The 16,230-nt window shown below is 43.8% G+C and overlaps 1 protein-coding gene across 1 annotated transcript in view; it reads left to right on the top strand.

The window, feature by feature from the left end:
* The window catches only part of garnl3 (GTPase activating Rap/RanGAP domain like 3), a gene marked incomplete at both ends in the record, with an annotated part of 122,587 nt that overhangs the window by 102,099 nt on the left and 4,258 nt on the right, over window positions 1-16,230 (top strand). Inside the window, 7 exons of the mRNA XM_080742984.1 lie at window positions 736-902; window positions 1,445-1,603; window positions 4,548-4,614; window positions 5,507-5,614; window positions 6,732-6,850; window positions 9,450-9,585; window positions 12,972-13,031. Of these exons, the coding sequence (XP_080599110.1) occupies window positions 736-902; window positions 1,445-1,603; window positions 4,548-4,614; window positions 5,507-5,614; window positions 6,732-6,850; window positions 9,450-9,585; window positions 12,972-13,031 (816 nt within the window). The remainder of the gene's footprint in view (window positions 1-735; window positions 903-1,444; window positions 1,604-4,547; window positions 4,615-5,506; window positions 5,615-6,731; window positions 6,851-9,449; window positions 9,586-12,971; window positions 13,032-16,230) is intronic.

Below are 16,230 nucleotides of genomic sequence, written 5' to 3'. Positions count from 1 at the left end.
TGGAAACATGACTATAGACCGCATGAGACTTACACAATATGTCCAAATATGGGCATTCCCAGATATGGACTTAACTCATTCAGAACGGGTACACATTATTGTGTATCATTATTTTATGCTTTAACTATTGAAAAATAGCAGATATACAAGCTCACAGCTGCGAGCTTGTAGATCTGCTATTTTAGAAAAATCGTGAAAATTTGAATTTTGACCCGATTCTAAGTGTCTTTTGAATCCTTCTAAGATCTTTTGAAAAACCCATGTTTCTATGTCAGCAATCTGGCCAGCCATCGTCAAAGAAAAGGTCCTTTTCACTTAACTGGAGCTCAGTTAGTCTGTTCTTGAGAGACTACTATGTCAGTGGTTCTCAAACCTTTTCATGTGAAGGACACCCAAAATTATATGCATTTGGCCACGGACCCGCATCTCAAAATATTTAGTTCCAGGGACCACCCAGATAGAAAATTTGAGTTACAAACGTTCGCTTTGAAAATACATATATTCAAAGATTTGCACACATTTTCACGACTTTTTCAAATATAGCAGATCTACAAGCAGTGCCGCGCTGTGAGCTTGTATATCTGCTATTTTTCACTGGTTAAAGCATTCAATAATTCTAGGCCTAAATGGGTTAATATTGATGACATCAGGGATCTCCGACAAAGTTAGTATTATTATTTTGTCTCTCACTGTCTGACTGCATACAGTATGTGTCTCTGTCTCTCTCTGTCCCAGGCTGTCATCTGTACTCCATCAACACTCACCACGGCTCAGAGCTGAGGATAGTGGCAGCCATCAGGAACAAGCTCCTCCTGATCACCAGGAAACAGCCGCGCCCCGAGGGCTTCAGCGCCATCGCAGCGGGGACAGACTCGCCGGTGGAGGAGTTTCAGTACATACGGGTATGCAGCATGTGGCGTTGTCTTGTCATTGTCACGCAGATTGTTCCAAATGAATGAAAACCGGTAGGAGCTTAGGGGTATAGTGACACTCGAAATTATTACAGCTAGAACAGACTTTATCAGAGATTATCACGGCCTGAAAAGGAATCACAGGAAGAAAAAAAAACATATCCGAAACAAAACTAACTTATTTCACCCAAAATGTTTATAACAGTTTATGACTTAGGTAAAGATATCATTTGCTTTAAAAAATGCTTTGGGCCATTAGTTTAAGAAGGTGACTTCCAGGGACGTGCAGAGAAGGGGCTGACATTTCTAAAAGGGCCTTTTGGTGAAAATATCAAAAATAGCAGACCTCAAAGCTCACAACGCGTTGCAGATGGATTTCTACACAGAGAGGGAAATTCTTTCAACATAAAATGCTGCATTCAAGTTCAGAAGAGTTTGGACAAGGCAATTCTCTTGAATGCTGCCTTCAGGTATGGCATGGAAAGAGGGCTGGTGGTCATGTAACTTCTCACTGTCACTATGCTGTCCTGTAGGAGATCTGCCTGTGCGACCCGCCGGTGGTCATGGCGCTGGTGGACGGGCCCACGGGGGAGAACGACAACATGATCTGTGTGGCGTACAAGCACCAGTTTGACCTGATCAACGAGAGCACCGGAGACGCCTACCGGCTTCATCACGTGGACGCCAACAGGGTGAGGCGCGCACACACACACACACACACACACACACACACACACACACACACACACACACACACACACACAGGCACACACACAAAATAATAATTTGTGATTTAGGCATAATTAGTTATTACCCCAGCCCGTAAATTCGAAACCTCTAAATGTCCAATCCTAACGTAACGCTATAACCTCAACCTGAGTCTTTCCCTAATTGTCAGATTTACTCGAAGAATCTTATTTTAACCCATTGAAACTTGGAAAGCATCCACGTTGTTTTGAGATTTTATCGTTGGCTATCCAAAAATAGCAGACGTACAAGCTCACGGCGCGTCGCTTTGTTCCACGCTGCGAGCTTTTACATCTGCTATTTTTGCGCACATGCGCGCGCGCGGACACACACACACACACACACACACACACACACACACACACACACACACACACACACACAATTCTGTATTTCTTTTTTGCTTTCATCTGAGAGGGCCAAGAAAGACCTCTGGCCCGCCTGGCCTCTCTGTTTACCGTGTGATTACCAAGCATCTTGTCTGAATCAACACATTATAATTCCCAGTCAGCACCTGGGGAGGAGTGGCTGGATGGGCAGCTGCACCAACACATGATGATTGTTCTCCTTGAATTATAATACAAAAAAAGAATTGGCTCAGTCCAATAAGACTAAATATAGGATTTATTTTTGAGCGGTGGTAAACCGCTCCTATACGTGGCTGAGCGTGTGTCTGTAGACTTTTTCCTCAGCATTTTGCCATAGTAAAATGTGTGTACGTAGCATCATTAGGGATGGGTATCGTTCACCTTTTAATCAATACGATACCTGGGAATCGATATGATACCTTTTTAGACACGATTTTCGATTTTTCGACTTTTTATTTATTATTATTATAATAATTATTATTTGCCCTTTTCTATGAGCTATTTTATAGACGTTGGATCATTATCATAACTAGAAGCTGGCCCAGCGTCTAGTCGGCGACCTGGCCAACTCGGAACAATGTAAATAGGGAATGAATGCCCCGCCCTTTAGGACCCGTTTTGACCATCTGTCTGCCTGTGTCCATTTATGCCCATATATGGAGATATCTGTATCTGTCTGTCTGTCTGTCGGCGTCCATTTTATGTCCATATATGGAGATCACTGCAGTTATAGTTCTGGGTCCATTTTATGCCCAGATATGGAGATATCTGTCTATCTGCGTCCATTTTATGCCCATATATGGAGTATCTGTCTGTGCCTCCAACTGTGTTGCAGACACAGTGCCGGTTCCCCCTTTAATGCAAACCTCACACCTGTTGTCATAGGACCCGTTTTGAACATCTGTTTGCCTGTGTCCATTTATGCCCATATATGGAGATATCTGTATCTGTCTGTCTGCGTCCATTTTATGCCCATATATGGAGATCTTTGACCATCTGTTTGCCTCTGTCCATTTATGTCCATATATGGAGATATCTGTATCTGTCTGTCTGCAATCCATTTTATGCCCATATATGGGGGCATTCATTTTATGCCCATATATGGAGAACGCGCGTGCCCGTGGGACGAACGGTTCTCGAGATACGCGGATTACATACATACATACACACTCACAGAGATTTTTTGTTGACTCATGTTTACATACATACACACTCACAGAGATTTTTTGTTGACTCATGTTGCGTACGCGATGTCAGAGCCTTTTATGAAATGATGTCACAATGAGTCAGCGCTTGCGCCGATTTCCTCCGGAACAGCCTGATGTCAACAATCAACAATCAGCTCCGATGGAGATATCTGTATCTGTCTGTCTGCGTCCATTTTATGCCCATATATGGAGATCTTTGACCATCTGTTTGCCTCTGTCCATTTATGTCCATATGTCTGTCTGCAATCCATTTTATGCCCATATATGGGGGCATTCATTTTATGCCCATATATGGAGAACGCGCGTGCCCGTGGGACGAACGGTTCTCGAGATACGCGGATTACATACATACATACACACTCACAGAGATTTCAAGGAGATTCCGAACGTTTCGCGCCGGTTCGGGAAAACCGCGCGTCGGGTCGGGTCGAGACCCGGCATACACACTCACAGAGATTTTTTGTTGACTTATGTGGCGTACGTGATGTCAGAGCCTTTTATGAAGTGATGTCACAATGAGTCAGAGCTTTCGACGATTTCCTCCGGAACAGCCTGATGTCAACAATCAACCCCGCATAAGGAGATTCCGAACGTTTCGCGCCGGTTCGGGAAAACCTCGCGTCGGGTCGGGTCGAGACCCGGCACTGCACTCCGTGCCGCGGCGGGGAACGCGCGTGCCGAATCTGAAGCCGGTGGGACGAACGGTTCTCGAGATACGCGGATTACATACACGCAGACACGCAGAGACTTCTCGCATTTATAGATAGATAATAAACATTATAGGCTATTCTCAGCTATTTTCACAGTAACAAGTGTAGCCTACTAAAGCAGTCATTAAACTCTCAGTAGCCCAATTGTTACAGATGCGACCGGCAAGGGGTGCATTCAAAAGTATCAAAACAAGGTATCGTTCGTTTTTACGTGAACCGATACCGATAGTATCGACGTCATTGAATCGATACCCTTAAAAGTATCACCGACGATACCCAACCCTAAGCATCATGTTTGTCTTGTGACGTCATCATCATAATGTCTGTAGCCTTTTTCCTCAGCGTTTTGCCATAGCAAAACGTGTGTGTGTAGCATAGCCTGTACATCCTAGACTCAAATCTGAAGACGTTATGCAAGCACGACCACCGCTCACTTCACATTGGGTGTGATTTTTAATTTTTTTCTTGAATGATTGAATGAATACATAAAAAGCAAGGCTTTCAGCTTTGATTCATTTGAAGTTTGGGTCCTGGGGGCACACCGAATGAATGTATCTTTTGGTTCTCAGCTGAGTTGTAGCCTGAGTTGTGTTTTGCTTGCAGGTGAACTTTGTGGCAGCTATCGATGTTTATGAAGACGGTGAAGCCGGTCTACTGTTGTGCTACAACTGTGAGTCTCACATTTCTGTTTTTATTTTGGTCATTGTTTCTAACCTCTTCCACTACAACCTTCTGGAATAAAATGAAAACGATATATTGTCACTGTGGAGCAGAGACCTCATAAGTGTTTCTCCCTTTTGTTTTTATTTTGCATCCCCACCCCCATTTTTTCATTTTCATATCATTTCGTTTTTATTACATTTTCACCCATAATAACATTAACAAAATACATTTGGGGGTCTTCAAAGTTTTCGGCCAAGGACCCCTTAGTTGAGAGAAAGATGAAGCAGGGACCCCCACTACCTTTTCATAGCTTCCATATAGTTTCATTGTTTGACGGCACAATCATCAGTGTATGTTGGATTCATGTCAATTTGTGTTTTCAGATATTTAACCACTTGAGCCGTCATTACCTAATAAACTTGTCCTTTCACTCTGTACTTAGTCTGCTCTTTTTGCCCTCTACACCAAACCTCTTTGCCGAAAATAGCTGATCTACAAGCTCTACAAGATCTTAGATCTGCTATTTTGGCTATAGTTCTCAGAATATGGACACTAGGGTTCAAGTTGTTAATATAAAAGGGATTGGAATTTGGAGGACCCGCTGTAGTAACTCTTTTGAGGACCCCCCAGGGGTCCCGGACCCCCTGTTGAAGAACCTTGATCTATTGGAACACTGGTCTTTTTTCTCTCCTGGAAAGTAACTGTTTTGAACATTATAGTATGTGTCTGTCTGTCTGTCTGTCTGTCTGTCTGTCTGTCTGTCGGGTCAAATACCATAATCTACTAACAAAGAGATTATACTATGTTACGAGGGCACTTAACCTACCTTTTAATTTGGGCTTTTCTTGACATGAAGACGTTTAGTCGAACCGGTTGTGTTGTTGTGTGTCCCCATGCAGACATGTGCTGCTATAAGAAAGTGTGTCCATTCAACGGCTCCACGCCCATGATCCAGGCCAACACCTCTGACTTCCACTTCAGCTGGAACCAGATGCCCAACGCCATCGGTAGGTTACCGCGACGACGGCAGAACCGTAATGCCGTCGGTAAGGTTGCCACGGAAACAACACAACCACGCCCTGCCCGGGCTGCTACTGCCCCGGCCAGAGCCCATCCGTCTCCATGGTTACCACACGGGTAGCCACAGGCGGCCATTGAGCTTTAGCTTTTGCGCATGCACGCACGCGCGCACGCGTGTGTGTGTGTGTGTGTGTGTGTGTGTGTGTGTGTGTGTGTGTGTGTGTGTGTGTGTGTGTGTGTGTGTGTGTGTGTGTGTGTGTGTGTGTGTGTGTGTGTGTGTGTGTGTGTGTGTGCAAGGTTTCTTTATGGTACATCAAAATGCAGTCCTATGAATGCAAAACATGAAAGGAGGAAACCGCACACACACCCTACTCTAAGCTAAAACAGGTCGAGCATTTGGCACAAAATTACCGATCTATATATGCTCACAACACGAGTAGATTGGCTATTTGTGTGAGATTTTTTTTAGTGGCACCAGTAAACCACGCCCATATCCCCTCTCTGCTGGCAGTGCCGGTTCTAGGACTCAGGTGGCCCTGTGCAAGATTATTTTAGATGGCTCCCCACTGACGGATATGCGCTTATGTGCACATCCGTCAGTGGGGCGCCACCTAAAATAATCTGCAGCACCAGATCGAATTTTTCTTTTTGGAGGCATATTGACTTGCTCATGAAGCAAGTACAGGCACCCAGGATTGGGGATTAAGGGGAAGGAGGGCATATTAAAATAATAACACTAGTTTTTGGATAGGGGATATATGGGGGCTGCTCTCCATTCTGACATGTCTCCATTCCGACATTGACTTCTTATTGTCGAAGTGGCAACACTTCTATAGAGGTTAGGGTTAGGTATAGGGTTAGTGTCGGAATGGAGACATGTCGGAATGGAGACATAATTTAACAATATGTTTAAAAATAATCTTCTTCCTGTGATGTGGCCCCCTTATTGGTTATGGCCCTAGGCGACCGCTTATATTGCTTATGCCAAGAATCGTCTCTTGTCTCCTAGCTTTCATGTCTCTTTGTTCAGCATCCTGAATAAAGCAATAAATGCCCCCCCCTCCCAAATCCCAATAATAATGTTAACTTCGTTTCGTTTTTCAGTTTGTGCGTTCCCTTATATCTTGGCCTTCACAACGGACTCCATTGAGATTCGACTGGTCGTCAACGGCAACCTGGTGTACACAGCAGTGGTCCCAGAGCTACAGCTGACTGCGTCCCGGGTCAGTGTGTCCCCTGTGATGTGTTCACTATGAATAGTGAATACACACTATTATTATTTTAGTTCAGTACATGTTCCATTGGTAAATGAATGGATGTTCCCACTTTGCCTTAAACTGTGTTGGATATTCACAATAGAACTAGAAGAGGACATACCGTACTGTGTACAACCTTTTTTCTGTTAACCTTGTCCTCTGAAAAGCACAATGTAGGACTCAGGAGGAGCAGATAACAGCAAGAGGGTTTGCTTTGTTTTGTTTTGGTCTCTTTCATTTTCGGGGCCAACAAATAAATATAATTGAAGCTGTTTGCCGTGCGCATTGTAACAAGCACAAAGCGATTCTTTCCACATGGAAAGTCTTTCTGCGTAATTCTGTTATCTGTGATGTCCGTGGAAAGTCCAGAATATCGCAGTCTTTCAGTGGAATGGTCTTGGCCAGATGGTACAACACTGCAATGTAGATATACTCTGTTACAAGTAGAAGTCCCGTATTTAAAATGTACTTGAGTAAAAGTACAAACGTATCGGCATCAAAATATACTTAAAGTACCAAAAGTAAAAAGTACTCATTGTGCAGAATGTCAAAAGGCAGAAAAGTATATATGGCTGAAGTGGACAAACTAACTAACTAAAGTTTTCAAATAATTCTAGTGGAGTAAAAAGTACAATATTTGCCTCTGAGATGTAGTGGGGTAGAAGTAAAAGTACAGAAAATTGTAAATACTCCAGTAAAAGAAATGTACCTCCATGTGCTTAGTAATACTTTCTACCACTGGTCTCAGGTTATTGAAGATATGGCAAGATGGTACAAGCAAAGAGCAGATGGAGAGAGATGCTCTCTCTGGAAATCCAGAAATGTCTTGGATGGATAATTAGATGGATGTACAACAGGTGTGTCTAATGACTCAGGCCAGGGAGAGACTGTAATTCAGCCAACAGTGTGATGTAATGCACAGCCAACCAGGGGCGTCACAAGGGGGGGAAAAGTGGGACTGAGTTACTAGGGCCCAAGGTGGAGGGGTCTTGATTATTTTATACTTTAGCTGTTGAAAAATAGCAGATCTACAAGCTCACTGCGCGAGCTTGTATATCTGCTATAAGTCGTGAAAATGTGTGCAAATCTGAATACCGGTATATGTATTTTTTTAAGCGAACATGTGTAACTCAAACTTTGCTTCTGAGGGGTCCCTGGAACTACATATCATTTTCGGGGTCCTTCACATGAAAAAGTTTGAGCACCACTGACATAGAAACATAGGTTTTTCACGATTTTTCAAAAATAGCAGATCTACAAGCTTGCAGCGCGGCACTCGGTGCCGCGCTGTGAGCTTGTATATCTGCTGTTAAAGCACAAAATAATGCATAATAATAATAACCCAGTCTAAATAGGTACCGCAGTGGTACCCAGGGCCCAAAATGTGGTGCGACACCCCTGCAGCTAACCATACGTATGTGCATGTAGATACCGCATTGGAGCGATGCGTCAAGCGGGACCAGGACCGCCATATGGGCAGGGGCAAGTCGTGCCTCCTCCTATGTACATGTGTGCTCCATGTACAGTACAGTATGTCTATTGAAGCAGGTCTGCAATTAATATCATCGTAATCTTCATGGAAGACTTTTCTACCGATATCCAAGCGGTTTAGTTTGTTACTATTATGGCAGACTTAATAGTTATGTTATGATACAGGATACTTAAAAACAAACGTGGGTTTTCATACTAAAACTACTTATCTTATCGCGGATACTTGGATTAAAGTTCTCCGTCGTCCTCAATGGAAGCTTGTTGCGCAGCGAAAATAGACGATCTACAAGCCCACAACACGTCGTAGACTTTCAGTCATTAGTTAGTTTAAGATTACAGACTATTTGAAGTGGCCAAACTAGCAATAGAATACATGTTTAGAATCATCTTCCATTAGCATGAATGGTCTCAGAAATGTCATAAAAGCAAATGTTTCTTCAACCTGTTGGCTGTATGTAGAACAGCAGCATACATAGGCTTACAATGATAATACCTAGATATCGTCATTACAAGTCATATTTAATTTTTGCTTTATTCCATGCAGGTAACATATGACTATACGCTCTATGCACAGCAGCCATTTGTACACTCTCAGAGTTACACACCTTTTAGGGGCCATTTGGAACATTTGGAGAGTGTTCCCAGTGTGCCGACCTGCACAATATCAGTACCCTGCCTCTGTTTGACCAGAATGGAACAGAACCTTCATTATTATAATTGGTAACACCTGTGAAGGAAGTAAGAAGAGACCCAATTTCTCTCCAAAATGGCTGCTGTGCATGAAGCCTGTTATATAAGCCTCTGTTCCATTCTGGTCAAACAGAGTCAGGGTGCTGCTATTGTTCATGTTTCCCCACTGGAAAGACTCTGCTTGCTACACCAGTGGTCAGGGATTGGTAAAACCTGTGAAGGAAATGAGGAAGAGGAGCGATTTCTTTCCAATATGGCTGCTGGGCCATAGATCGAGAGAGAGAGAGAGAAGACCTGTGAAGGAACTTTAAGGAAGAGCCTATACATTCTTTCCAGTGCTGTGCATAGAGCCTAATTCATGTTTGATTTGTTTTGTCTGTTCCAGTCAGACATCTATTTTGTGTCCTCGGCTCCGGTGAGTTCTGCCTCCAACTGCAGCTCCAGGGACACCAGCTCCCAGAGTTCTCCACAGACGCCCACGGGCTACGAGATGCCCGTGTTCCCTTCGCCACTCGGCGACGGTAAGATCTAATGAACCAGTGTTATCCCAAACTTGGGTTGAGACCCAAAACAGAGATTAGACGTTTGCCCAGGACCCAAACTAGTGAAAATAACAGATCTACAAGCACACAACGCGCTGTGAGCTTGCAGATCGGAAGATTTCTTGTGTGTTTGTTTGTTTTAAAGTTCTTTAATACATGTTTCAAATAAATGGAGGAAAATATTTTTTTATTTTTACTCGAGTCGTGACCATAAAAAAGAAACAAGAAGAAACAGTGTAATAAACCATTCGGTTCTCATCCTCTTCAGGCTGTGAGCAACCTAAATAATCATATTTGTCTGGAGTTTATCACAGGTACTGTACTTTGAATTCACACCAGCAGTGCTATTTCGCTGCCGCGTTCCTGAAAAAGCGGCGAGGTTTCAATGCGGTTCCAATGAGAGTCGTTTTAAAGAAAGTAAAGATGAAGATGAAAGGCAAATGTCAAGCAAGGTTGTTTAAGGTAACAAACACGATATTAATTTTTTGAGCTATGGCAGGCATTCTCAAACTGCTTCATTTCAAGAGCCCCCAGTTTACTATGCATTGCATATAATAGGTCACTGACCCCCTATGACTCAAATGGTTTACGAGTCCATTTGGTTCCATTCATTCACTCTCAGAGTTAAAGAGCCTGGTAACAGGAAGTACCCCCTAACCCAGTGGTAGGATAAGCGATATTATGTATTATGTACGTTTTTGCGATGAAACGGAGCGATAGAAATCGCTGCCTCTGCCGGTGTGAACTCAGCGCGAGGACGTCAGACAATTTGGCCTCGACCTGCAGTAGCCTAGTATTATCCCAACCTAAAGTCTCTGGTTGAAAACAGACGATCTGCATGTTGAGAACGTTCTCGGCTTGTAGGTCGGCTGTTTTCAACAGCCGAAACAGACGAGTCACCCACAGTCCCCTCTCGCCAAAGGACACAGCAAACACTGTCTCCTCATATAGGTCGTCTGTCCTTTGAAGAATGAAGCAGAAATCAATAACGGCCCCCTCATCTGAGGCTCTGCTCCCGTCCTGCTCTCTCCTTCTTACTAATTAGGATGCCATTCTTTCCTCTAGATTTATAATGCTGTCTGACACGGGACAAATATATCTAGGCTGTCAGGAAGAAACCTTGTATCTCCACAGTACGCCTAGCTTTCTTAGGTTTTCTTTCATAAACGAATGCCTCTATTATTCTATACTTCGTTGTATGACACTAGTGTGGCGGAAAAGTAGCACAAATATCAGATCTACAAGCTCACAAGGCATCTTGTCTCATGCCTTGTGGGCTTGTAGGGCGGCAGGTAGAGCATCTTGTCTCATGCCTTGTGGGCTTGTAGGGCGGCAGGTAGAAAATGTTACAACTATTAACAGATTTTAAAAATCTTCGCCTACATGGCCCAAAATGTGGACATATAAGGTTTCCACCCGGCGGTGACGATAATGTTGCCCAGCTGGGTGAAGTCGTACGTGATGCACAAGGACGCCAGTTTGCTTGAGCTAATTGATGGCCCGTTTAATGAAAGTGATGGCCGCTCCCTGGCCCGTTCATCATGATTGTTATCTAGGAGGAGACGCGGCCGTCGTCGGACGTGTCGACAGCGACAGAGTACCGAAGACCTGGCGTCACTCCTTCATCCCCTGGGTCATTGAAGCATCTTCTCTATGGAAAATAACTAGGGCTGGGATTCATTCCGATTAACTGATTCATTTTGATAAATGAATTACAGACAAATAACACGTTTTAAAAAATATATATATCTCACTTATTTTTGCACCACGGAACCTTTCTCACTGGACGAATTTCAGGCGTACAGACCATAACGGTACACCAAACAACAGACAACAAACTGTCCCGGCGATATTGTCGGGGAGGTGGCTCTGTATCGTTTACAATAGTCAGTCACTCGTGTTTGATACAGTCTGTTTCTGATATTAAAGATGTCTATGGGAATTCAGAATGGGGGGGGGGGGGGTGTGACCCAGGTGGGATGCGTAAATTACCTTGGTGCTCTATTCTAAATGACCACAGTGAAACGTTTAAATGAATGCCCTACTCAGTCATACAACAGTGTCGTGAAAACAAAAACAAAAAAACAAGCGGAAATAGCCGATGTGTAAGCCTACAGATCAGCTATTTCTGCTAGTTTTCAGACATTTTGAGAAGTGATTGTGAAAGTGGTCGCTGTTGGGTGGAAACCTCATTATGTCCAAAATCTGCAACTTTTGACACTTGTAGTACGGTCAAGTAGGGCATTCATTTAAGCAAAAAAAAAAGAAAAACACAAAAATACAGATGATATAAATATGGATATATGAGGTTTCTGCCTGACAGCAACAAAATAATGAACCAATCAAAAGTATTAACAAGATCTTGTGACTAAATAATAACTACGCTGGATCCATTTGAACACAGGTTCTTATTTCCTGAAAAGCAACAGTTTTTTCCCCCGACATACAAGGTTTCAGGCCGACGGCGGCGACGTGTCCCTGTTTTTACACACTCGGGCGTCTTCCTTCTCGCCGCTTCCATCAACACTGCCTCTTCCCCTGCTCCTGAGGGAATGTTTTATTTACGAGTTCCATTAAGGCTGACAGGGTGGAGGCTTTGGCTGCCACTGCTGGTGTTTAGCTGGGGCTGCCGGGCACTTGGGTCTGTATGTAGGTTGTGGTGTAAATAAACCGCTTTGGAAATGCATTCTACCGTTTGCTCAGATTTCCCTGTTTAATCTGCCAATTTTCTATGTACAGTATTTGGAACTGTCATGATCCTATGCTTAAGGGGACCGTAGACTTAAAGGGAAGTGTGTGTGGTGTGTGTGTGTGTGTGTGTGTGTGCTAGGGATGGGATGATATGAAAATGTGATATCACGATTATTGTGACCAAAGAAATCACGATTTACGATATTATCGCGATAATCAGAATATATCCTCCATTATCCTGGAGCGGAACATTTGCCAAAAAATAGCAGATCTACAAGCTCACAACGCGTCGCAAAGCATCGCGACGCATTGTGAGCTTGTAGTCAGACCGGCTATTTTTGGGCAAAGAGATTTGGTAGAGAGTGAAAAAAGAAACTGTATCAAGTACATATACTGTTATTATAAGTACGTTTTACCAATATAGTGTTTAAATGATACCGGTTATGAAACTCGGAAAAATAAAAAGTCCCAGTGCATGACGGAGGACGATATCACGATAAATTAAAACTCCACAACGTGATTATCGTGAGCGTTTTTTATCACGATGAGCGATAATATCGCTTATCGTCCCATCCCTGGTGTGTGCGTTTTGGAGTTTAGCTGCATGCGCATACTGTTGTTTTTGGGTGTCGTTTCTGTGTGTAATCCTCTTCTTCGTCCTCTTCTTGGTTCAGATTCTATTCGGATCCCCTACGGTACCAAGCTTTCCCTGTACATGTCTAAGGACGCCGAAGGTACTGCGGGAGGGAGGGAGGGAGGTTCACAATATGCACATCCGCTCACTGCTGCCTGCACGCTGCTCACACAGTCTGTCACCCTCTCTCTCTCTCTCCCTCTCTCTGTTCTGAAGCGGCATGTTGACTGAACGTTGTTTGAATGTTAAGTGAACATTCTGTCTTCCCATCCCATCCCCCCCTCCCACCTCCTCCTCATCCTACCTCCTCCTGGTCTTAAGGCAGCATGAGGAGACTGGAGAACGCATAGAGAGGGCCGAATGAAAAGCACAAGGAGGAGACAAATAGCTCAAGGAGGAATGCCATTGGAGTCGTCCACGTGAAATCCTTTAGCGTTCCTATTCTGGGGGGAGGAGGGGAGGGCGGCGAACATTCTGCAAGCTCACGACGCGTTAGCAGCGCAACACGCTGTGAGCTTGTAGATGAATTAGGCAAGGAGATTTGGTGTGGAGGGGAAAAAAAGTAGGGGACCAAGGACAAAGTACCCCAGTCAACAAAGTAGGCTATGTAGGGTTACTTAAACCCATTGAGACCTGAGGCCGATTCTACAAATGCCTTCTAAACAAGCAGTTCTTTCAAGTTTTTTTTAAAATTGTCTACAAAGTTGGAGATGTACCTGCTGAGCTTGTACATCTATTTTTGAATAGCCAGTGCAAACATTGAAAATGACACTTGCCCGAATTTAATGGTTAAAGAGGTTAAAATGACAGAACAAGATATGGAGAGTGGATGTCAGACCTTCAGAGACAAACGGTGCGAGCGTGTGCTGGCCGCATGCGTTCAGTTTGTATACACGCCAAATTTGTACTTTGCCATAGGAGACCGTCGTTCTCCCGAAACTAATACCCGACTGAAATGCATGAGGCGAGCGGCACTCGTCTTGCAATGAAGTGCAGAGATGAGAGTGAAGGAGAGAGAGAGAGAGAGGGAGAGAGGAGGGGAAGACACGTTTGCCGCAGCATGATTTACAGATTGCACCGTCGCCATGGAGACTTTTGTCAGCCCTCTCTCCAATCCAAAGTGGTCGTCCAAATACAGGCACAATGTGGAGGGTGGGCAACAGGCAGTGGTGGAAAGGAACCAAGTACATTTACTCTAGTACTGTACCGTTCTTCACTTTACTGGAGTATTTTTCCAATTTTCAATGATTTTACTTCTACTCCGCTACATCTCAAAAAGGCAGATATTGTATTTAACTCCACTGCAGTTATTTGGAGTGGATTTTGATTATTATTACAAAACCACTTCAGGCCTATAATTATTATATAATTTAGCAATTTGAAAATAGATCTACAAATTCACAATGCCCCGCTTTGTGACGCGGTGTGAGCTTGTCGATCTGCTATTTTCCAAATTATTTGTTTTTTTAAACTTGAAGTGGGAACTTCTGCATGACTACTTTTACCATTGGTACTTTAAGTATATCTTGACGACAATACCTTTGCACTTTTACTCGAGTGAATTTTGAATGCCAAACTTGTACTCAGTAACAGACTTATTTTCTTCCCATCACTGGCAACAGGAGCACAATGTGGAGGGAGGGAGGGAGGGAGGGAGGGAGGGTGGGCGGGCGATGGGAGGATGTAGAGACTGGTGCTGACAAAAATCCCCTCTTCTTCTTCTTCTACTTCCACGCCGTCCTCATGGCTGCGTTTTTCTGCTCCTCGAGGAGGTCATGTTTCATTTGATGTAATCACATCACTTATGTGGACAAGATGCTGGTTCTGATGTAGCCGCTCAGCATTATCTACCTCCAATGATATATATATCATCACTGTCGGGCAAGAAACCTCGTATCTCAAAGTTTCAAACGTGTATACCGGTATATTTCTTTGGTAAATTAAAGCCCTACTTCATCATACACTAGTGCATAAAACTAGTGAAAATGGCAGATCTACAAGCACACAACGCCTCGGGGTGCGAGGCGTTGTGTGCTGGTAGATCAGCTATTTTCACTAGTTTAAATCATTTTTTAAATGATGAATACAAAAAGAACGGTTTTGGACATACAAGCCAGGTTTCCACCCAACAACAATTAGAAAACTTTACAATATGGAGGTGTCTGAATATGTTCATTTCAGTTAAGCAGTAGCACTTGTCCATGAGATGGAGGATGACTCGCCCCTCGGTCCAGAAACACACGTGCAATACCATCCTAGTCATTTATATTCCACCAGATAGCATGGCTTCTTTCCCTGCATTTGGTTTTATTGCCGTTTCTTTGTGACATTCAGGGACATGCTGGGCCTCTGATTCAGCCCAGGAAAAAGAGTTGGAGAGGCCCTCATTGCACGCTATAGAGAGAGATCTCTCTCTAAAGCACTGCTGCTACTCAAAGATTTGTGACAAAGTGACAAGCCAGTGGGCCAATTACATGAGTTAAATTTTGTCGTTGTTGGGTGGAAACCGTTTGTTTTGTATTTATCATTTTAAAAACGATTTAAAGCCATACTGTGTAAGTTGCCCAACTAGTGGTCATTAGCCCTATAGCAAACCGCGGTCGCGTCCGCGTCTTTCGTCCGTTTTTCGTACCTTCAGACCCCCGCGTCTGCCTCCACCTCGCTGAGATCTATCTTTTAAGGGGTCCCTTGTTCCTGTGCATTCAGTAATTCCAGAGATACGGACTCCTTCACCCTGCCTGGTAGGCGAAATTACCTAGAGAAGGGATGGTACAAACGGGCGACAACAAATATGGCTGCCATAGCGACCCCACTTCAAGATGCGCTGTGATTGGCCGGCAGTTGTATAACCCTCGCTGTGATTGGCCGGTAGTGTGATGACGCAATTTTCGCGCGAGATCCGGTCCACGGCAAGGATCTCAGTTTACATATAGAGAAGGCTTTACAGGCTGAAATTCACGGCGCGGATCTTCTAAAACTTTTGTGATTTAATAGTTAGGAGAATTTTAAGATTTGTTTTATAAAAAAAGTTACATAGTACAACTTTAAACTAGTGAAAACAGACGATCTACAAGCACACAACGCCTCGCGGTGCGAGGCGTTGTGTGCTTGTAGATCTGCTGTTTTCACTACTTTTGTGCAACAGCCTTGTATGATGAAACAAGGCTTTGCTTTGCGAAAAAAATTACACATTTTTCTGCCCGACAGTAACGATTTACTTTGTTGGCCGCCAAGCCTCCAAAATGGAACAAAGGCCGACATTTTATGTATTTCTTTTTCCTAATGGAATGAACCGGCCG

This window comes from Nannobrachium achirus, assembly GCF_963921795.1.
Source record: "Nannobrachium achirus genome assembly, chromosome: 15".
Lineage (NCBI taxonomy): Eukaryota > Metazoa > Chordata > Actinopteri > Myctophiformes > Myctophidae > Nannobrachium > Nannobrachium achirus.
This window is presented reverse-complemented; position numbering and strand designations above follow the sequence as displayed.